At 40.7% G+C, this 24,551-nt stretch overlaps 1 protein-coding gene across 5 annotated transcripts; it reads right to left on the bottom strand.

The window, feature by feature from the left end:
• Positions 1–750: 750 nt before the first annotated feature.
• Positions 751–23,383, bottom strand: LOC133021148 (kinesin light chain 1-like). Of its 5 annotated transcripts, none has more exons than XM_061087924.1 (16): positions 23,331–23,383; positions 16,145–16,415; positions 15,608–15,838; positions 14,346–14,427; positions 13,639–13,867; positions 13,412–13,499; positions 12,777–12,878; positions 12,059–12,232; positions 11,506–11,605; positions 10,221–10,273; positions 9,847–9,914; positions 9,420–9,528; positions 8,836–8,988; positions 2,291–2,415; positions 2,088–2,145; positions 751–1,995 (listed from the first exon to the last, which is right to left on the bottom strand). In XM_061087924.1, exons 2-16 carry the CDS (start codon positions 16,391–16,393, stop codon positions 1,921–1,923), a joined length of 1,896 nt encoding a protein of 631 aa, XP_060943907.1. In that variant the 5' UTR covers positions 16,394–16,415; positions 23,331–23,383; the 3' UTR covers positions 751–1,920. The 5 variants fall into 5 exon arrangements, with proteins under 5 accessions (XP_060943907.1, XP_060943909.1, XP_060943908.1 ...); XM_061087926.1 differs by having other exon boundaries at positions 8,863–8,988; XM_061087925.1 differs by having other exon boundaries at positions 14,346–14,424.
• Positions 23,384–24,551: the final 1,168 nt, after the last annotated feature.

The following is a 24,551-nucleotide window of genomic DNA, read 5'->3' as shown; positions in this document are numbered from 1 at the left end:
ACCAGCTGCCAACAGTATAGCGAGCAATTTTTTGTCTTTTATGTTCCAGGTTTCAAACAATATATTGCCCAAAAACAAAGTTTCACATTTTAATGGGATGTTCACATTAAATACATTGTTAATATGTTTGTGGATCTGTTCCCAGTAAGACCTCATTGCTTGGCAGTCCCAGAAAATATGGAGGTGGTCGAAAACTGGATGTTTATAAGGTGCTGTGTTTAAAATGATATTCAAATCCGACAGCCACTTGCGTTATTCTGTGTGTGTCTGATGGAGGAGGGAGCAAACTGCACACTTCTTTCCTGTGAAGTTTCTGAGGGCACCAGAGTCAACTCGTGCACTAATGAACTCTGCTGCTCGAGTTTTGCTGTTTGCTTCCAAACACAGCTGAGAGAAGGAGCCCGGCAGCTTCTCTGTCGAACGGGGAAAAAAAACATCCTGGGATCGGTTAAATCAAAGTGCTCAGAACTGAGGCTCCACATTAAAGCTTTGAAATGCTGAGAGATTATGAGTGAGCGGAGACCCCAGGCTGACTTGTACCAGGAGGAAAAACTCTGGGAGACATATCACGCCTTGGCAAGCTGTCAATTTTCACAGGGTTCCCACAGGTACTTAAAGACACTGATGTGAAAGATCTTGCTCGGAGGAATTCAGATTTTTAATCTGCAGGTTTAAAGGACAAAGCGAGAAATACCCCAGGTCTGTTAGAGCTGTAAACCAGCTATCAAATGACAACAAAACGACCAGAAATAGAAAATTGTTGGTTTTTATTTCTGAATCAAGATCAGTCAGTGGTTCAGATTCACTATCAGGCATTATTCTGTTATTACACATTCGGCTGTAGAAGAACCAGGTCCAAACAGAAGCACATTCACCACTTACCAACAATCTATCTATGATTTGTGAACTTATCAGATTCTATTTAACATTATTACAGGAGAAAACTAGTGGGAGAAAACAAAAACAATCAAAAATAATTACAAGACATTCCAGTTCTTTTGTGTAGCTTCACTAAAAAATACAATTAAAGACAAAAGACGCCCATCTGAGAATTGTGCAAAATCTATCATCACCACATAATAGAAATCTAGACGTGTTTCGCTCATCGTTGTCACCGTGACGACATCATGACACTCACACTCCTGCAGACGAGTCACACATGGCACCAGAGATTCATTCAGGCCGACCAGGTTGAATTAGGCAACCCAGTTCTGCCTTATAATTTTTCATATATACAATTTAAGAAGTTGAACATTTCCATCTGTGTTTTTTACCATTCAGAAACACATACAAATTGTAAGTAAGTCATATCAACACAAGATATCCGTAAAAGTCATGTGACTCATATCACACCAGTAGAATAAACGTTTCACCCTGTTTCCCAAAGCGTTTACCGACACCTCACATAGCAAATTAATCTCAAGAGGCGAATGTTTAACCATTAAAATGAAACAATAGAAAACAAGAGTGTAGTCACGGCAACTTTACATTATGTCATTTCATTTTTTTTTTTCACACATGTAATCTTAGGAAGCGGAAGACACAACATTTTCTAAAATTACATCTACATTTAGAGAAAATTACCAGCAGAGGTGACGTTATGGAAACAGATGGAGTCAAAGTGCGGAGTCAGTGATTCTGAATAAAGGGTGGTGGGGGGTGAGGTACATTTTCTTGGCTGGGAAAATGATGAGGAAAGAACCAAAAGCAAAAGCAGCGACCTGACTTTCAAATTAAACACAGTAATCGTATATTTGTCTTAATGAGATGAAACGTCTTTGGGTGTGGATCTGGGGGGAAGTGGGTCTTTGGGTCAGATCTTGTAGTGTCGTTAGTGATCGGAAGATGAGCCAGAGGGGGGGGGCATCTTTGTTTCTGGGAACAGATCGGCTGACAGAGAGCCGCCAGCGCACCAGTGGCTCAGTTTCCAGTGCGGAGATCCATGGTGCTGGAGCTCAGGCCCCGGCTCTCCTTGAAAGTGCTTGCTCCTCGACTCTGAGAAACAAGAGGTTATGATTTGAGGAGGACATGAAGTTTAACATCTCCAATAATGTAGCACAGATAGATTCATACAGAGTGATCCTCACCTGAAACGAGTCATCACTGGTTTTGTTCAGGTAGTTCAAAGAAGCAGCTCGCTTCATGCTGATGAAAGAAAAGTAAGAAAAAGATGTTCATACAGGGTCTGAGCAAACAAAACTAAATACAGATTACACCTAAGGTTGGTTATTTCCAAGCTACAATGAAACAAGCTGCAAACGTCTATCATAACAGAGGATTTGTTCCTTACTTGGTGCTGCGGGGCTCAGGCGGCCCGTTGCCCTGGAGTTTCTTCACCAGCATCTCGCTGCTGCGACGCAACACGTCCCTGAGCTTCCCCAGAGAGCCACTGCGCTGCAGGGCTCCGCTGCCGTCCTGCAGACACACACACACTCATCAACACACTCATGCAGCACCAACCGTGTGGAGGAAAACCTGCCATTGCAATTCTTTTCAAATCTTTTACTTTACCTGGAAATTATACATCGGTGTTAATCAAAGGTTTGAGAATTTTGGGAGGAAATTATGCTTTTGCAAATACGTGTTTTCTTGCATGAACAAGCAACCAATAATTGATATAAAATATAAATATAATTCATATCAATATCATCTTCAAGTTAATCTCTCACTGTAAGGAGTAACATGAAGAGTTTTCACACGCATCCTTCGTGAAGGTCTCCTTGTGGTTGAGCTGTGTGTTAATGTCATCATCTACAGTCAGCAGAACTAAAGTGATCAGCAACTATTCTCACAGTGTCTAAGAGGACAGGAATTAGTTCCAGCTTCTCAATGGACAAGCGCTGCCTTTCTTTATAATACGTTTTCCAGTTTTTAATGTAAACATGTGCAGTTTTTTTATATTCTAACATTTTAACCCAAAATAGTTCATCAGTTCATTAACAAGTGAGCTGGTGGATTTATTAAAAATAACTAAGTTGTGGAATGAGACCAACAGACCATCAGACAGGATAAGACTCAAGTTTATCAGTTTTAAGTGTGATATAAGTTATAATTGAGTAATTAAGTAATTTATCCATCCATCCATTTTACCACATTGCAGCTATCATGAATAGCGTTTTATTACCAACCAACCAGGAAACACTGTGCACCTCCTTTGGCTTTGGTGGGACACATAGGTGTGATCATAATGCAATACAGTCGTATCACCAGCAGGTAGAGCTGTGGATGAGTCTGAGGCTTTGGAGGCAGCTGCAGAGAATGAAAACTTTCCATCCAGAGAAGAATCATAAAACAAACTGTTTCCACCGATGACACATCGACATTGACGTCTCCATCCGAAGTAGAAAACAGACAAAACGTTCACAAATGAAAAACTTTATTTGAGAATACCAACATGTGTTGATGCAATAATCTTCACAATGCAGATGGTAAATATAATGCAGTCCTACTTACTAAGATAGTGCTTATAGACCTTACCATTAATGTTCTTCCACTTGAGGAATCTGAAGTCACACTATATATGTCAAGAATAGACAGTTCAATAAATAAGCATTCCACTAACACAACAATATTGTCATAATTATGTGATGAACATAGTCGGTTCTTCTTTTGTTCAAGAGTTGCATTAGAAGTATAGGTGGACTCATTGGAAGGAATGAAGTATCAAGGCAAGTAGCATACTGAAAAGCCATATAATAGTCAATGCACTTGACAAATCTATAAATACAGCCTACAATTATACTTCCAAGATGTTAAAGTACATTCAGTTAGTTAAACATCTCAAATAACATGTTGATCTTGAGGAAAGACTCGCACTTGTACTTGTGGTGGCTAAAAACATTATTCACCAAAATGACGATGTTGCAAAACAACCATGTAATAAAAAGGCAACACACCCCATTGAGCTTTGTGTTTTCAAAATACCGTAACCATAGCCAGAACGGGCACTGTGACTGTACCACCAAAACATACACGAATACACACTAACACTACAGTGGAATCAAGGCTTCCATTAAATCTAAGTATTATTCCTACACCAACATATCAAGGCAATTCTGGGCATGTGTGTCCTTTATTTTGAAATCCGTTATCATGGCAATCTTTCAGGGGTCTGTGCGCCTCGACTACTTTCTTTGTAAATGCAAGCCTTTGTGAACATCGTGTGCCAACATAGAGTCTGCGTGAAAACTCCATCAATCCAAGGACATAACTGAGAGCAACTTGATAATAAATCACCATGGCAACAACAGCTTGCTGCGATCGGACCAATTTTGCCGTCAGTCTTGGCCTTTAATGGTGCTGAGTGTTTCTTCTCATTCACAACAGGTAAACACGATGTTATTGTTGACAAACTACTGCCTTTATATTCAGCCACAAAACTATCGAAAAGCATTCTTTTAAAAAAACGTAAACAAAAATCATACAATAATCGAATCAAATAGGAAATACGTCTATAAAAACAAAAACAGTAATGCTCCCTTCTCATTTCCTGCCAACTATGTCCGGATTGGCTTGTGTAGCTTTGCAGTACCATTTCATCTGTTCAGGCGTTTGATCTCAGGCATTGAGTTGAAACAGAAATTGTAAAAAGGTGCAAGGAAAATAAATTACAAGTGACACAGGCCGGTTGGAATCTAGCTTTGAGGTCAATTGTCACTTTGAAACAGGCTGAGAGCCTCCTCACACCTAAAGTCTTGAACATGGTCCAAACCAAGGTTCATGTCTTTGTTACATTGTACATTTGATGCTGTTAGTTTTGGTTTTACATGTGTATGACATGCATACGTCCTGTCACCATCACCTTGAGGCCGATCCTCCTGAACTGAAGACATCTGTATGTATACGGGCGTGTCTGACCTTGGTCTGGGTAGTAGTCTTTCCATTTGAGAGAAAATGAATGAACGGTTTTGTTAACTTCATTTCAACGGTTATATTGTGGTTTTTACGACCAGCATCATTAACTTCAGGTCCAGTGCTCCGCACTTAATGTGCCAAATGAGCGTCCTTGTGGCTTAAACATTATATCCGCACGGCAACCATTACTTTGAGCCTCGTGTGCTTCTTTTTCCTCTTCTATTCTTCAATGTTGTTTTATCCAAATAAGTGTTGTGTGTGGTGTGAAAGTGCCGTGAGTTCTCAAGGCAAAAAACAAATTCAGCGTGCGACTGTTGCAAATCAACTGTGGAAATATATTATTTTGTATAATTTTAATTGTATAGTAACAGTTAGTTTTCATCTGACTGTGGGTTGGAGCGATGTCTGGAGCTAAAGCTGCTGTCAAAGGACGCACTGATCCTCAGAATCTTTCAGCATTTCCTCTGCGTGTTAAAACTTTTTCCAGTAATCTATATTTCCATCTTCCATCTTCTCCTATCCGGCTAATAATGCATCCATTAAAAATTACAAGTGGGTGTTGGAGAGAAGGAAAATGTGCGAGTGACTTCCTCACAGGGAAAGATTACATACACTGACTATTTTTAATGTTAAGTGAGAGAAAGAGTAGGAGTAATGATTTCTGACATGGAGAACGACACATGGTTAGTGAGACGGAAGGTTAAGAGAGATAAAGAGAGAGAGAAAGAAAGGGAGAGGGGGAAAACCAGAGCACAGATGAGAAGAGAAGACCAAACGTCCCAGCAGCGGTCAGTGGAACTGGGGACAGAGGTGACAACCAGGTGGGGGCTTTCTGAGTCTCTGCCGCGGAGGGGGGGCGCCGGGACAGCAGAGGGGCTTGGTTTGTTGGGACAGAGGAGGCCAGAGGGAACGACAACACACATCCTTTTACTATTGTGTTGGGGAAGGAGAGAAGGATGGAGGAATAATCTTGATGGCTTAGGCCTGATAAAAGAGAAAGAGAGAAAGAGACAAAAAGACAAAAACGGCACACATTGTAAGATTAGGAGCTCTGGGGGGGTTCGGCTTCCTGATGCAACTGTGACACCTACACATCTGGAAATCTGAGCTGCAACTGCTTCTAACAATAACCTGCCCTGTCTGACCTGCACCAGGTTTTCTGTAACTGCATCAAACTGATGTGAAAATCCAGCAGCACAGGAGCTGTACTAAAGGAGAAGCGGGTCGGTGATGCAGTGGGTAGGCGGTTGTAGTCACAGTGACTCAGCAGTTTTTCCTTTCCTCTCTTGGTACCAAAAGGTCTGAAGCTGGCACACTGCACTCAGCCGGTGACTGTGCACTGCAGACGTCAGACATCTGCCAGCATCAGCACGAATACATAATCATATAACTATTACACTGATGATAACAGCGACTGATGTTGTGATAATATCCTGCATCTTGAATCCAAAATGTTAATCTAACTTCCTTTAGCCACTTTTATATCTGATAAATTACGAAAATATAATCCTATTACATAATAATACTGAACTCAGCTTTCCCTATGTTCTATTATCTTTACCTTTGACTAATACATCCATTACCGAACCTATTACTACGTCATATAATACATACATATAACACCTAAGCTTATCAGGTGAAGTAAGATATCGAGAGGGGGAGTACAATCCACTGAGTGAGAAAAAGAAATTTCATAGAAAGGCTGATTGTTTGTCATGGCAAGAGTAATCAACTAGGAAATAGGTTAGTGACAGAAAAGAAAAAAGGGCAAAGGATGAAATCTAGAAACATGCAAGCTAACAGGAGCACACTGAAGCTGAACACACAAAGCAGAGACAGACACACTCACATGACTCACATCATGCATTTAAAAAAATGAGACGTGCACACACATATTGTACAAATTAACACAACCACAAATTTCGCCGACAGCTGCCGTCTCAATCCACTTGTTGAACACACACTGAGTAAATGAGCTAATGTTGAGTGTGTAACATCAGACTTTCTAAGAGCAGCGTGTTCGGGCAACGCTTTACAGAAGGTGAATGGCAGGTCTGACGTGTGTATCACATTCTCTCCGAGCAAATATGTACACAGAAGCAAACAGGAGTTTACAAGCCTCTTTTCTACAACATTAAATAGCCAGGTGACAGTTGCACATGTCGGCAGATGAATGGATGGATGGATGGTATTTATTTAACAATCTTTTTAACACCTCAAATGTTTTGGGACAAATTATGTTTCACGAACTATCTATAAAAGCATGAGAATGTCATGAGGAGTTTATTTGCTTTTTTTTTGTCTGAGTGAAGTGAGTTTCTACTGCTGTGGCTGTGATCGTGAAAAGCTCGCACACAACCTGCGTTCCTCTGCATGCCGACACACGTTTCAGAGACAGACAGGTGCACACTTGGATGAACACACATGCCGGTGCATTTGTGGATTGACTTTCCAAAGCGGTTCGAGCAGCCGTGCTACGCGTATGTGTCAATGTGTCAAGAGAGGCGTTCACACTCACACAACATCCAGCAAACACAAACCCCACCTTTCTACTAGATGTTACCCACTCAGGGAGCAGCGGAGGTCAGGTTAACAGACATTTCTCAACCACGTGTTAACACAGTGAACGCACATGGTCCATTAGTGTGCATGTTAAGGGTGAGCCCAGCAGGCCGGCATAGCTACATGCATGTTTGGACTGGGTTGGTGCAGTGAAGGGCGTGACTGCACTTAAGTGAGGGGAGAGGCACAAGCTCATACGAGGCATCTCTTCTAGCACAGTCCTTTCCTCTGGCTTATGTCAGCATGACCAGAGGGCTCCTTCAAGCAGGGACACAGCTTTAGCAGCGACGATTTAACTGCAAACACTGCTGCACTCAATATCTGCAATTTTTGTTGGCTGACCCCTTTAATAACGAGGAGAGAGGTTACAAGTCCAAAGGGAAGCTCTGTGCAGAAATGAAAGCTGCACTGTGAAATTACATTAATGATTGTTGGTCTAGGAAACCGCCCGAGCGGACTTTATAATGAGACTATAAAAAAGAAGGATGGACTGTTGCATTAAAGCTGCTCCATTTACTGGAGAGAGAGATCCTGTCAGTTGAATTTATTGGTGGAAATATGAGGCATCCAAGAAGGGATTTCGACAGGCGGTATCTCTTTGAGCAGATACATATTAATGTGGTGCCAGGTTGCCACAGAATGAGCTTGTGCCTTTTTGTTGCCTCTCCACTTGTGCAGAAGCGTTACCAGCAGAACAACGACATATTAAAACAAGGCAGCAGCAATGAACAATAAAAGTAAGAACATTTAGACCAAAGCAAACTTAGATGCTGTCAGTAACGGGTCAGCATGCCAAGACACTCAATCAGCTTTACTTTTCTCAAAAAATAGGTTTCCTGGTTGACCTCATGGGAAGGACATGGAGGCGTGCATCTACAGAGAGCTGATGGACTGGGAATGAGAAGCTATTTAATTTAGAAAGATAATTTTAATAGAATGTTTGTGTAATTCATATTCAGTCTATGATAATATGTCACAGTGTCATAAAATGATGCACTATGCATGTAGGGTAAGCAAAATGGGATATATAACGATATCAACTGATATGACTTTTTATCTTGATATGATCTCTGCACAAAGGAATTACTAATTCATGCATTTGTGCAACTTGACCACATTGAGAGAGGGCGTCCTGAGCTTCCTGAGCGTACTCGACAGCTTCCTGTCTAATGAGACTTCCTGACACCTCTGATGATTTAGGTAATAGAGCGAGAGGACTCCCAATAATCAGTCCACATTAAAGCATTGAACTGAAAGAGTCCTGTTGTCTCATCTTTCAAGTTAGATAACAATGCATTCAATTTCTATTACTTTGTTGGATGGTATGTATTTGTTTACATTCTCTGTGATTACAAACACCACCTTGTTCTTCCAGTGAGGTCACTGTCCATGACTCTACTATCGTGGATTTGTACTCACCCCATTCCACTCCACGCCCATACTCACTTCCTCGCCGGTCTCAGAGCCGCTCTCATACTTAACGCTGGACAGGCTGTCCCGGCTCCTCCGCCTGTCGCCATCTGAGTCCTTCAGGATCTCCACCATACGTGTCTGGTTGATGGGGTCCATGCCCTGATGGAGACAACACACACGTATGATGCACATACAGATAAATAAAATAAAATGCAACCAGCCAAGATGCAGACGTTAGCTTGACAATATGGATGAGAGTGCTCAGGATGCAAAGTTATATGGAGAAAATTTAGTGATTTTAGGTTTCCTTTCTCCCTTGATGCATTGTCACAGCATCACAGAGACGAGGGAACATTTGAAATGACTGTGAGGTGGGATTGATGTTAGGGGAGAGAGATGAGGTCTCTATGGGGGCTATCAGTTACAGACAAACCACTTACTGTGTTGCTCTGGATCCATAGAAATGTAGAGAAAGAGAAAGGGATATTATAAGATTTGACGGGGATCACATTTCAGACTTCAGTAAAGCAGGAAGTGATGAGCTATCTCCATGCAGCCAAGGCCATTTTAAGTTTGGAAATGCTGCTCACCTGCTTGCGAGACCTCACAGCGCATTCTTCCAGGGTCTCAGCAGCCTCTAGCTTGCCCTGACGGCGGTACAGGGCCCCCAAGTTCCTCAGGGTGGTGTTCACGGTAGGGCTGGACACAAAACAGATACACACCAAAATGTTGTCTTAGGTCATAAGAGCAACTGTTTCATTTGAGCTATCAAAACCCTGAAGAAAGCTACTGTTTATATATCTATCTATCTATATATATATATATATAGATATATATATATTAACTAATCCTGAATGTCACACTGCGAAAAAATTAATGAGAAAATATAGAAAGTTGAAATAATTTATACAATATACAGATGTCACCTATGTATAAATAAAAAAGCAATTCATATCCATCTTTTATTAAATGTGTTTGACCAAGCAGTAAAAACATGCTTATCAGTGTCTGCCTCACCTATTGACTTTGCAGGCCTTGTACCAGCCTCCATACTCCCCGTATGGAGTGTTGTCTCTGTGCTTGCCCTGGAAGTAAATAAGGGAGAAGAGGAAGAAAAGCATGTGAAGGGGAGTGGTGATTTTAAACTGGTTCTGCAGCATTTTTCCTATATTTACCTACAACTATCACAAGCCAAATGGGGATTATAATGTTTTTAAAGGACAAGATCGTATTTCACTTTCCAGGAAGTGAAATGTAACAGTGCTCTCCAAATTCCCCGAAACATTTTATAACCTTGCATTTGCGAGTCTTTTGTACTCGTTTTAAAATGTTTTATGTTTGCTCTGCTTTTATTCAGAATTTCACAAGGACGATTACACAAGCCCCCTCACCTTACTCATCTCCTCTCTTTCCTCTGCATGCATCCAGATGGGCTTGTTCTCAGCTGAAGACACAGACAGGAGAGGTGGTCTACACACAGTGCAATAGGACTGGACAACAGCTTAACTGGTTGATATCAGCAGGTTTATTGTTGTCCAACATGAACATTAAATGTAATTTTTTTTGGTTGTATTTGGCAAGAGAAATTCAAGAAGAAGTAGTTGAATTCTCTTATCACCTGGAGTAAACATATAAAAATGCTTAATGTTCTAAACAGTTGTTTATAAAATCAAGATTGATTCAGCAACATAGCATAACTTGAGCTAATTCAACAATACATACAACATACAGCTTTTCTTTTTAAAATGTATAATTTCATAAAATCAAGATATACTGTAAGTGTATAGATCTTCATACATAAAACAGTATAAACACAACATGGCAATCAAAATACCACCTGATCTTATTACACAAGTAAAGTAATAAAAAAAATCATTTTTATCACTCCATTTCAGACAACCTCTACTTAACTTTAATGTTTTCAGTTAATCATTAATATGCATTGATGTATTAAAATTAATGAAATACACCTTTGAAACATGAGCTGTAAGATTAAAAAGGGATATTCAACATTAGCTGTCTCTGTTTTAAGCTTCTGTGTTGCGTAACCTTCACCTTCAACTCACCAGGAGGTTTAAAGAACATCTAAACACTTTTGTCAGGTTAATATCCCACATGAAAAATGGGACCTTTTTGAAAAATGTGAGATCCTTTTGCTCAAAAAGCATCAACACAGTGCATTGGGTTGAGTCTTTCATTCCATTTTCAAAGCAGTGAATCTAATCCCTTGAGAAAAGCCACCAAAAAGCTTAACTTCAACTAAAAATGAGGGAAGAAAATAGCAAGAGCTCATCTTTCAGACAGGTAAAGTCTTTATTTCTTCAAATAGTTTCTGTAAGGATTCTCAGATTCCTCTGAATGGTGAAGGTTGGCACCCTGCTTAGAACATCGTCCCCTTTCTGACCAGCTGTCCATCAGTGACTCTGCTCACTGGTGTGAGATGGCAGAAGTATAAGATGGAGTATAAGATAAAGGTGGAGGGAAGTTGAGAACACAAAAAACAAATTTAGTCTCTACATAATGGAACCCACCACCATGATTCCTGGGATAACGAGATATTTAGTCTCTGTTTATAGGTTGACTGAAACAAGCACCTCCAGCTCATTAATAGAGAAATAACATTTCAACATGCAATTCCATATCCTGTAAATTATAATATCCGCTATGAGGCCTTACCATCAACAGATCCAAACTCTTTCTCATGGGCACGAGTCAGGATCTCTTTGTACAGAATCTCTGCCTCCTTATATTTCCCTTGTTTGAGAAAGCAGGACGCCTGAGGAGGAAAAAGAAGCAAAAGCACATTTTTGTGATGGATCAAATGAGCCTATTGACTAGTAATGTAGCCCCTGAGACAGCAAGTGCAATCTGTCTGCATATTTCTCCTGAGAACTGCAGTGGCTCCTTATAAAACTATTTAGCACTGCAGAGCCTTCCCTTACTGTCGCCATACAGCCTTTCCATCCTCAACGGGACAGGACAGAAGCAAGATGATGACTCATGTGCTGAAAAGGTGTATATACTGCTTTATAACTATTCTTTTTTTTTAATGGCCCATTTGCCACATCAGCTGAATATATACAGATAAAGTGTTAAATAGACATTAAAAAATGAGTGGTTGCGCTCACAATGAAATTATTGTGCGACTGAGTTTACCTTGGTACATTCAAGGCTCAATAGGGACTGTGAAAGGGGGAAAAAGCTGATATGGTGGTAACTTTTCCCTCACCAGGTTGTTCTTGGTTTTAGCAACGTTGGCGTCATCTGGGCCCAGCCTGCACTCGTAGATCTCCAGGGCGCGGCAGTAGTAGTACTCTACCTCCTCATACTTGCCCTGGTTCTGGCACAGCAGCGCCAGGTTATTGAGCTGTTTGGCCACATCTGGGTGGTCCTTCCCCAGGACCTGATGGAAATTAAGAAGCAAATGTTTTGAATTAACATTTCAGTCTGTGTATCTGTCTCTGTGGCTTCTCTTCTCGCTGCATTCGCCTGGCAGCATGTCTCCCTGATGCAGGCCCTCAGGAAATCAGATAAAAGGCTGGCTGATCAATAGATGGTACAGAATATAAACTTCAAGCAAAGACAAATCATTGTATAGTGCTGAGCTCTGTAGCTTTACCATGTCCCCATCTGTCTCTCTACTCACTCCCCCACGCCTGCTATCCATTTTTAGCTGTGCTCTCAATTAAACCCTCCAGTTCCCCTCTGACATAGGAATGGCCCTCAGCAGAGACTTCAGACAATTTAAGAAAATAATTTGCTCACATCTCTATTTATAGTCTTTTGTTAGCTCAGTTACAGTGGCTCCAACGGACATTTTGAATAGATTATCACTGTTAATTACTCTAATATAATGAGATAATAGTTCACAGGTTTAGCCCTCAGATCAGGCCTCGATAGCTGTGTTGTGAAGCTCTCTACTGGTTCAATCCAGGGATGTGGCCTACCTTTTCTCTGATCTCCAGAGCCCTCTTACACAGCGGCTCGGCCTCCTTGTACTTCCCCCTCTTTCCGTACAGGACGGCCAAGTTGTTCAGCGTTGCAGCGACCTGGTCAAATGGAAACAAAAAACCTGAATAAGGCCAATTCCTCTCTGATTCAGTTTGGTATTCACAGTGTAGCGTCGCAGTATCTGAACTCTGTTATCTCTGCAAAGGGGAATACATTTTCATCTGCATTGGTTTGTTCTTTAGCAGAATTACAAAAAAACTACAGGTCTGAGATTAGCTCTGTGCTTTAGTAGATTCCTTTAGGCTACAAAAGATGTTTTGAGGACAAAGCGTAAATCAATTCTTGCAAATGTGTTCATGTAAAAAATCATTATCTGACTGTTGGTTTTTCTATTACTGTTGGAAAGATTTCATGAATTGGTTTATGGATGTATGAGCACACACTGAGCAGTTCTGATAGATTTTTTAAGCCTGCAGATGCATGTACTTTAATAGTTGGACAAAATTCCCACAGCCTGAGTGAGCAGCACAGTAAACACTGCAGACTGTGCAGTTATCCAGGTGACTAATCTTATCAAAAATGGATGTGTCTAAATGAAGACATGGTTGCCATGGCAATGACGGAGTCTTACAGCAGGATGGTCTTTTCCCAGGGTTTTCTCCCGGATAGACAGAGCATCGTTGAGCAGATGGGCTGCCTCTTTGTATTTGTTCTGATCCCTGCATGAATGACAGAAAGAGGCAGGACAACAGCATGAGACCGCAGTGTTTCTCATTCTTGTGTAGAGAGGAGAGCAACATGACAAAAGTGAAACAACAGCAGAAATAACTAAAGCTCATATATGGGGTCGTTTCTGACCTATAGACCAAGGCCAGGATGTTGAGCATGGTGGCCACGTCAGGGTGGTCGTGTCCAGACGTCTTCTCCAGGTCCTCCAAAGCCTGCTTGCAAAGGGGCACGGCCACCTCGTACCTGCCCTGGGAGGCGTACTGGATCACCAGGTTGTGCAGGGTCCTCAGACGGGCTGGGATCTCGTAGCCTCCCTGCTGGGCTGCTGCCACGGCTGCACTGTTGTGTTGGTGCTGCACTGTGGGGGTACAAAGGTTGAACACGCAGGTCAGAGGTCAGCGTGCTTGCCAGGCAGAAAACTCTGACCTGATTATATCACTGACTACATTTGAATGAACATAATACTGTGATTTCAGGAAATCAGATTAAGTGGGTTAATTCAATTAGTGTTTAATGGCATGACACAAAGTTAACCGGATTACCGTCATTCAAAGCAAGTGGGGTTATTGAAAACCTTGTTTATTCTTTTAACTAGATTTATGCTTGTAGTTATTTTGACAAGGAAAAAACTTTTGTGTTTGCTTTAAAAATCTAAATTATCGTATTAACTGCTTTTCCAATATTGCAATACACATTTGTTTTAGTCACATACTATAAATTATTTTGGATGTATTTTTACTAAATGATGACTATATCATTTGGAAGCGAACCATCCTTTATTAAAGACAAGCCCTCTTATTAGGTGTTATAGATCTATGGGTGAAATATGTTCTTACTTCCTGGGCCATGCTCCTCTTCATCATTTGGGAAGAGGTCGTCCAGGGAGTCCTTCGGTGTTTCTCTGTCTTTCTCCTCCTGCTGCGAGGATGAAACCAATATGTGGATCAGACTCTCTGACAGACAGCAAGAATAATGAATGACAATACAGAGACCAGGCACATTAGATATGCCAAATAATCAACGACAGGTATCACACACAACTCAGAAATTCTGAATGACAAGCACATTGATCTGAATACATCAAATCGAGCACACATGAGATACTACCTGTCTGAAAGCTTATCATTTATATAATTATATCAGCGTAGTGACATTCTGATCAGTGATGCAAAACGTTCAGGTACAGAAGATTTTTTGTGGTGCTACAGAGAAGTTTTGCTAATGACGTCAGCTAAAATTACACCATCACTTTTCCCACAAAAATTGTGAGTCATATAGAAATATATTAAAACAACCGTAATTTCCCGTGAATTATTTCTTTTAAACATTTTTGTGCCTAAACTTATTTTGTCCATTCAGATATGCAAATGACCAAAAAAGTAGAATATCATTATTACATGATTAAATATTTGCAATTGGATGAATTATTGGGCAATTTAGACAAATACATTCAACACTGCATAAAAATTACAGTTCTTCTTTCACCATGACATGATGAAAATAGAGATCAGGATAAACTGGGCTCATCAAATGATTTTATTAATGCAGTTCCCAGTTCAAAGCTGGATAATGGATGACTTCCTGCTTGATCGAGCAGATGATGGATACAGGCTATTACATTCTCATTCTGTGACTCCGTTTACAGTCAGGATTTGTAGTGAATCATCTCCAGCTCCAAGAGAACAAGAATCCAGGAAGAAAAACTCATTCCTGTCACTAACAATAGTTGTGTTCTTCTTTCATATCCCAAGTCATTGACAGTGCACTGCCCCTTACAGTTAAATTAGTGCTTTTAAGGCATTTTCATCCTAATTTGTTCTATTTTGGTTCACAGCACAGGAACAGTCTAACCAAAAAGGCTTCTCCATTTCACTGCAGAGGATAAATAATAGATTAAAGCTGAATCTATTGAACTCAATTGATGAGGACAATCTAACATGAAACGACACATGAGCAATGTTTGAATGACTCAAAATGTATGACCCAAATATTGCAAAGTTATACAAACAGCCCATTAATAATACATAGGAGCAATTGTAATAGTGTGTGAGGGGCTTTTGTCTTGATACCAAGCTTACTGTCAGTGTAAAGTACTCACAGTGGGTGAGACATCTTCATCATATTTTTTCAGCTGGTTCATGAACTCCAAGTGTTTCTTCTCCTCCTCCAGCTGGGCCACATTCTGCTCGCTCTTCTGCAGCTTCTGCTGGGTGTTGGCCAGCTCGTCACGCAGCCACTGGTTTTCCTGGCAGAGCCTCCTCACCTGCGCACGCAGCTTCTGCTTCTCTGACTCCACCGCGTTCAGGTGGTTGGACAGAGCCATCATCACCTGGGACAGAGACAGCATTCAAGAACACTGACATTTAACAAGGACAAACTGTTGCAGCAGCAGGGTACATTCAGACTCAGGCTGATTCTGAATGAATCACGATCACCACACAAGCTCAGTATAGACTGAGAAAGCAGAACCACCCAAAGTAGAGGACAGTAGCATGTGGTATTGTGGATTAAATAACACACAAAAAGAACCTTAAATGTAATTCACTTCATAAAACAGAACATTTTCCTTTCACCTCATATCATGACCAAATTATTAACTTCTTAACTTATCCTCCTTCTACCCCCCCTCTCTTACCTGTGCTTCTCCCAGGCCTAGTTCAATCATCTCCACTGACTTGCGGAGCAAGTTGGACTTCTCATGCACCAAGTTGGCCTCTTCATCCTTCTTTAGGCACTTGATGGTCTCCAGGAGGCTATGGAGGATGGAGTTATGCTCATTCTTCAGGGCCTCCAGACCCTGGATCACCAGCTTAGTGTTTGAGATGATCTCCTCCTGAGTGAGCTTCTCCAGCTTCTCTTCCCTTGGATAAACCATGGTGGACATCTTCTATATAGCTCAAGTACCCCTGTGAAGGTTGAAAGAAGATTGGGCACGTGTTAGAACTACTGGACTTTGTTCTTAGCAGTGATGTTCACAAAAAAAAGTTATTAGTTTATTACACTCAAAACAGGTCAATCTGAGGAGGGCTGTTTTAGACAGGGTAAAAAGGGTGCTGTTTCAAATGATCCCTGTGGTGTTTTGACCAAAATATGTAACAGACATTTCATTAAGACCCCAAGGAACTATATCAACTTGTGGTAAATGGGCATAACATGTCTCCTTTAAAGATATCAATGTCCAGCAGTGTAGAGCCATGCTATTGACACAGTGTAAATTCTGTGCTCAGCAAATACGATTTGACGACAATCCTAAAGCAACGTTTTGGGGATGAAAGTGTGATATTAACTATTGGGTGCGATACATCGGGTCAGCATTTTTGTGATATTAAAATTATACATACTCAGAAGGTGGTTGGCTCAATAGGTATAAAAGATGTTTAAATACACCATGAAATAAAACATGCGCAATATCAAATAACTGTGTTTTATTCAAGACAGGCAGAAACTAAGACTTCTGGAAACTAGTCACTCACAGTCACTTGCTTCCTGATCAGCCACAACTTGACTACCAGCGGTGAATATAAAGCACCCCTAACCTTACTTTCAGCAACAGTTCCAACTTGTCGTCAGTCCAAGCTAAGAAATGCCTGGACTTTACTATAGACAGAGATTGCATCTTATAGGGAGCTAAAGCGTCTGCCTGTGCGAGGATCATTTTAAACAAAAAATGAGTAGAAAGCTGATGACCACAGGGGACATTTTATTCTGGGAAGACATGGTGCTGGGACTTGGCTCTTATAATAAGCTCTGGTATGGAGCAGGGCTGTGGCTCACAGTACCAGAGGGCACACAGATGCTGCATTGTGAGTGCCTTCTGATGCCAACATTACTTTAACCAAAACAGAGGCCTAGCTGGCTTCATGGCCGGCACAAGAGTCAAGGAGACGATGACTGAACAAAAGCCTCAGCAATACAGCTCAGCAGCTGGTCAGGACAGAAAAATAACCTCAGTGTTAGGAATACTGTGTTCAGAAGAAATGTCAGCCTTCGGGTGAGTACATGGAACATGTGCTGTTTTCCCAAAAAAGTCTGAAGATAATCCATGACTCACCATTGGCTCCATCATTATGTCAGAGCAAGAAGCGGCCCTGCCCATCCAAATAGGGTCCAGGCAATGTTGCGTTAGAGCAGTGTGTTTTATAGCAGCAGCAGTGAGAATAAAGGGTTAAGGATGCAGAACTAAACAACCACTGAGAGCCACCTGTCTAGAGAAACATGTACTAGATTGTTTGGTCCAACCAACTGTCGTAAAGCTACAAAAGACAATAATTAAACTCAAGAAAGGAAACCAGAAAATACATTTGAGAGGTTTTCAACTAGATAATTTTGACATGGATATGATTTAGCTGTTTGTTACAATGTTGCACTATCGTGGCGAATGTGGATGTAAATAAACATACTCAATAGTACATTTATTACCAAAAAAGGAATTAATTTGTTTCAGCTGGAATATCCACCTCACTTTGTTAGCTTCACCATCATCAGACCTCTTCTCAGAGAAGATTTGCCTATGTATTTTCTGTGAATCATGGCTCAGCGTTAGAGCTGAATCTTGCCATGGCAGACCCACCAACAACAAATCTACCGAGGTCTATTAATGGTATCCGGTAATTACAACCCCCTCCTGTGTGATTCATGCATGGCACATCATGCAATTACAGCTGTGCTCTATCATGGGAAGCGTTGTTTATGATACTAATATATTTCATGGTAGACAGTAGACAAGCACACAGGGACAGCTACTGCAGTCAATTCCAGGCTGTCTTAACCCTTTATTCTATCTGTGGAAATGAGCTTTACTCATGAGGACAGTGATAACTTAAAAAAAACACTAAAAGTATGATAATATGAAAAGGTACACGGGTTAGGGCAGCTGGTGAACCTGGTGTGTTCTTCTGGTTGTGGGTTTAATTTCCCTTGTTTCTCTTTCCCATTGCACTGATAGCTAGCATGGCACGTTAGCACGAAAGTTGTCTACTTTGAACATGAAACAGTGATTGTTGTTGATAAAATGATCACACCAGCAACATGCATCGAGGTCGACCTTCGTCAAACGCGTTAACACAATTCAAACGATGGACTCCAGCATAACATTCATTCATCATTCATAACACTCATCTTGAAATGATATTGTTCATCTATTTTCTTCAATTAAAAGCTTGACCATCGACCACTAACTAAATCCAATGAAAAACACACACAAAAATGCATAATCTATGAAGGAAATGGTGCCTGTTCATTATTTCCCCTTTCCCAACATAATTTAGGGTAAGTAGTAAGATCACATATTCAAATGAAAAATGTAAAGTGTTACAAACTCATTAGTACCAAACTATTTTCTGGGTGCGTGCTGTAGTCGTGGTATGCACATGTTTAATATGCCATGAAAAAAAGACCAGAGGGCTTACAGTCATCGCTTACAAGACATACACAACAGTAAAATGTGTGAGTGAGCTGTAAAGTTCACCTGCAGGCAAGAAATAACCAGTTTCAGGAGAACTTAACACTAAAGACAAATAGACGATGACACGGACAAGAGAGAATCATTCTGTCCTGACGAAGAAAAAAACTCACTTTCTACTGAACTCTTACCAGCATTGTTATAAAAACAAAGCCTGTTTTGAATAAGTTTTGAATATGACCATCATGCTTTATAGAAGCACGGTAAGTGAACCCGTACTTGACGTGTAGGCATGTCAGACAGACCAGGACCAGCCTATTTTCTCACAGATTAAGTCCGACAATGAAGCTCATACCTGCTCTCTTCAAGATACAAAACGATCTGTTCAAAACAAAACGAGCATATTCACAGATGAAGCAGCTTATTACCCTATGCTGTTACTCTGACTCTCTGAGCTGTTGAACATGGGGATGAAACGCCTGACTGGCTTTGCATAACCAGCAGATAACAAAGAATAGTGGTACTTTCATGTCAGCCAGCAGAGAAACAAGCTGCTTTCCCTTGATAAAAAACACAAACACCTGTATCAAGTACCTGTACTTCAATGCATTCTCCAGGCTGCTGAGGTTAATATTTTCCATGTCTTTAAAGTGGCGAGATAAAGTCCAACAGGCCTGTTGTTTTCTTTAAAACAGTGCACTTAGATTAATGTTTAACATTTCCCCCATTTAATCATTGTTTTATAGGAACCCAGTGCAACCATAGCGCTTTTGAGACAATATATAAAAAACATGCTCCTCCTGTCGGGTTAGAGCCTGAGTTATATCAGTGCTATGTCCTTTTCAGACATCTGTGTATTGCTTTTTATGAAAACTTATGTTTTACAGAATAAACAATGCAGAAAAGTATTTTGTATTTTTTTATAGCTAAATACTTTACATAATAAATTTGGTGTATTTAAATAATAAGTTCTATATATTTAGTTGAATTTGTGTTTGACCAGGTAGTGAAGTGACCAGGATCAACCATAGTTCATGAGCAGCGAGTCAGCCAGTGGTTCCTAATCATGAGAAAAGTTGCCGGTTAACTTCTCATGACAGGAAAAAAAGTAAATACAGGCAGACCTAGAGCTGCATGCATGCCACTTTAATATGTATGTAAAACAGATAAGTCATGGTGCATTAACAGATGTTCCTGCTTCTTACTGGTAGTTTAAGACAGATGGAGGATTTTATGAAATGTAGTTTTACAGTCAGGCTGAAAACCGGTCAGAGTGGAAAGTTTGCACAAGATATCAAATCATTATAGAGAAAAAGAAAAAAAGTGTCAACAAAATCATTGTGGTTCTTTACTTTTTAGGGATTAAAAAAAAAAACTAAAACATAACTGACAATCTGAATAATCACAATCTAAGACTATGTCCTTTACTAAAAGCAAATAAATTCCTGCTAAAGAGTTAAACCATCTATTATTCACACTTGCAATGTTTTCAGCTGCTGCGGACCAGAAAACTAACCTCGGTTTCAGTGGAAGATCACAGCCTCATAGTTTGGCACAGACAAAAGCTGATGAAATAATGACTCCTCATCCAGCAACAGCGCTAAATGCCGGATAAGAGCATCATACAATTGCTGTGCTAATCCAGAGAGATCCTTCTGAAAATGAAAAAGGAAACCTTCCGTGTGAAACAAATGGCAATGACGCTGGACTGCAATGAGAGCTGTCTGTAGGATGATGGTGACCTTCCCACTGCTCGTTCGGAACAAGCAAACATCGGCTCAGGGCTCAAATCGAGAAACGACCCCGCCCCTAGCAGGAGGAAAACAGACGAGTGCAGAGGGGGGAGGGAGCCATGATGATCTAGACTCTGCTTCTCTATACTCATCAGACACAAAGAAAGATACCTAATGAGACGCTATAGATTCAATGATGCTTCACTCAATAGAAAGGAGCTGCTCATGCCACACTGCAAGGGTCAAAATCAAATGTGTCATGGTGCGACACAATTTGTGTGAAAATAAAACTGCTGGTCATTCATTCTGACCAAGTTATACTTGTCTGATTGTCTAGTATTGAATATTTGACCTTGTTCAGTCCAGTAAATGGTCATAAAGCTACAGGAACATTTGAAACCTACGCAGCATTTGAAACATGACACCAGTACTGTAATGATCCTACAGGAAATGCCAGTTTATACAAAGAAACTATCTCTCTCTCTTCAGTGACGTTCATGGGCTGACTAATGCAGCAACGTTGACCAGTTTTGCACCAGAGAGTGCTGATACACAATCAAACTGGCCTTTTCTTACAAAACTAATCTCTCTATATTTCAAAGTGGCATAACATCAGCTGTGTTGCACTGAAAAAATGGACATGACGGTAACGTTGAACTCACAGTATATAGGAGGCTTAATTTTATGGTGCATAGAAATATTACATTAAATCCACAGTGAATAGCAGCCTTCTCTACAGCTAACAATTCTTCAAACCCTAAAAATCTATTTAATAACAAGGCCATATGAGCAAAAATGAATTTGCTGAACAGACAAGTCTGGCTTTCCTGTCAATTCTCCCAGGAACTGAATTTATTGACAGGTTTGATGACTCAATCTTGCAGGCCGATCAAAGGTCATATCATATATTGCAGTTTCAAAGCCAACACAAATGCCCGCGGGGAATGCAGGTTTATGAAAGATCGGTATGTTTTCAAAGAAACAGCTTGGCTCTGACTGTTTCCTTTTTTTCTCTGATCAGTGGAAGTCAGGGATGCGGTTGAATAATCTTTTTTCGCTTACAACGATTCAAGAAAATGTGGTTAGTGGAAGGGAAATTTTCTGAATGATCAACAACAGCGCTGGTCTATCTCTCTGATGTGTTTAGCCACCCGGAGCTCCACTCTTCATCAGTCTTCATCAACAGAGGCCTGACGCCTCACATCATCACAATGCCATTTGGTAAACACCATTACTCAGCGCCTCGTTTCTCAGAATCTCTTCCTACCATTACTGAACTACCGCTTTTCAAGTCGATGCTTTTAGCCCACAGATCCCGAAGCTGAGGATCAATGCTTATTTGCTATAAATAAAGCACATTGAATCATTCGGACTTCAAGAGGGGATGAATCCAAGTCAAGAAGATGACAGCTTGGGTTTGGTTTCATGCTTGACGACAAAAGTTTAAGTTTCTGTTTTAAATGTTTACATTCATATCGAGATTAAAATCTTCTTAGCGGTCAATCTTGATTAACAAATTATAATAACTTTCATGTTAAAAATGATGTGTTAACCTGCTCATCCAGCCCTATGTTCAGCTTAATGTAACTAATACAACTCATTGCAGTGGCCATGGGACTAGGTGGTTTAAGGAAGATTTAGGTATGTATGATTATTATGGACTCGAGCAGGCCAGACTGCAGTGGGAGCATCAGCAAACCGGTTGCCAACCTCTGTGCCATCTCCCCAGAGACGCCTTTCTGGTCCGTCTCAACATTGGCTGCAGCGGATCACTTCATCTTCCTCTTGTTTCCTGCTCGGACATCTATCTATCTATCTATCTAGCTCTCCTACGGGCCTGCATCACTGCCAGACACAAAGGAGAGGCTGCCATCGAGAAGGGTGTGGCGGGGCCTGGGACACCGGGGAGCGAAGTGCCACTGACACGGTCCACGGTCCACCATCCCTCCACTGAAACCAGCAGCTGAGAGCCATCTGTCTGAAACATGTCCGACTGAATACTGCCACTGATTGTACAACAAACACCCGGTAGATCCATTATAAATCAGCCGGGGGATCTGTGTAACTAAAGGAGTATCGAGTTGAAACGGTGACACCTGTTTACACTGACGTCTGCACTGCTGCGCTATGATGAAGCGATGCTGAAAACCAGTGGATATGGAAGCGACATGTCAATGACTGTGCACATCCTCCGCCACAGGAAGCAGCAACAGACTCGGAAACATTTGCAAAATAAAACATACAATGAAAAAAAATAGCTTGTAATCATTTAGCGTCAGGTCTCCTCCTGCCTGGGATCGTGTGTTTCATTTTGTTTTGACTTTCGCATTTCCCTGCGGAGCTTCGGCTCCTCCCGCCTTCACCCAGCAGCTGATTAATTAACATTAAAAAGGAACATGTTGGATCCTTCCCGGGTTTTATCGCGACATTTTCTGGATGTTGTGCGCGTTACATCAGGCAGTGAAACTCGCCTTTCGAGCTGCCCAGTTCTCCCGTCGGCAACAAGCTAGCTTCGGCTAACCAGCTAGCATCACCACTCCCTAGCAGCTACGAGTCTCTCCCGCTCGGAGCGTCGAGTTCATCCTTTCTACGCGCGGTGACTTGCATCTACACTAACTCAACACGCAGCCATGTTCGGCTCTCCGGTTCTTCCACCGTGAGTTCTTTAAAATGTAGGTATCACTTACCGAGAGCTCGGACTGACGGCCAGCTCAGCCCCTTTAAATCCAAAATGTCTGCCACACTGCGCGGAGCTCCCAGCAGCCTCTGCGGCGCAGAAGAGGTGACGTCATGTTTTGTTTTCGCCACATTTCTATGAAAATAATACAAATCAGAATCAGAAGTATTTTATTGCCAAGTACGTTTACACATACAAGGAATTTGCTCTGGTTAATGGTGCATACAATGAACATAGAAACATAAAAACGCAATAAATACAACATACATAGGAGAGCAATAAAAAATAGGAAACCAGTATATATTTACTCACTGTATTCTAGTTATTTACTCACTTTTTACCCATATTTATACAAAGTAACATTTATTTTCACATAAACATTTCTGAATAAAAATATATAAAAGATACAAGATATAAAAAGTGAAGTAAAAAGTGTAATGCTAAATGCAAAACATTGAACAATGTCAGATTGCAATATGCAATGTAATGCAGTATAATATAATATGATATGATATAATGTGTTAATTTAACACATCCTAGAGGTGTGGGGGTGGAATAAAAGTCAGAGTCAGGTGGGGGTCCCGGGCCTTGTTGATAAGGCCAATCGAGTCGGGAAGAAGTTCGTCTTGTGGCGGGAGGTTTTGGTCCTGATGGCCCGCAGCCTCCTGCTCGAGGGAAGAACCTCAAAGAGTTTGTGATGTTTGAAATCTAGATGTATGGACATTGAGGAATAACAAGTCACCGTATTTATCAAAAGTCTGGGGGAGAGCATTGTCTTTGCACAAGAGCAAATATTATTATTATTATATTTACTATTATTATTATATATACTGTTGCTGCCATTATTACTATATACTGCTATTATATTGGTATAATTACTATCATATATAAATATATATTATGTTATATTATATACTATATACACTGTACTATTTTTATATACTGTCTAACAATAACATTACCATCATATCATCAGTACTATTACCATCATCTTGCCACTGCACCTTATCTACCTATTTATCTTGTGTTTCTGTTTTTATTCTTTCTACCTCAATATTTTTTATTTTATTCTATTGTATTGTATTTTATTGTATTCAAATATACCGGCTGCTATGACAACTTAATTGCCCTTCGGGGATGAATAAAGTAATCTATCTATCTATCTATCTATTATCTTTTGAGCAAAGCTTTTAGCGGTGCAGATCCTTTCCTTCAAACTTGTCACAAAATT

This window comes from Limanda limanda, chromosome 15, assembly GCF_963576545.1.
Source record: "Limanda limanda chromosome 15, fLimLim1.1, whole genome shotgun sequence".
Taxonomy (NCBI): Eukaryota; Metazoa; Chordata; class Actinopteri; order Pleuronectiformes; family Pleuronectidae; genus Limanda; species Limanda limanda.
Note: the sequence above shows the minus strand (reverse complement) of the source record. Positions and strands in the feature narration are given on the sequence as shown.

Bases quoted from the DNA above. Each gene is read 5' to 3' on its own strand.
- LOC133021148 (XM_061087924.1), bottom strand. From the start codon at position 16,393: ATGTCCACCATGGTTTATCCAAGGGAAGAGAAGCTGGAGAAGCTCACT. The intron at 11,606-12,058 runs GTGAGGGAAAAG...TTTCCTCCTCAG, and splicing joins CTAAAACCAAGAACAACCTG to GCGTCCTGCTTTCTCAAACA. The intron at 10,274-11,505 runs GTAAGGCCTCAT...CTGTGTCTTCAG, and splicing joins AGAGTTTGGATCTGTTGATG to CTGAGAACAAGCCCATCTGG.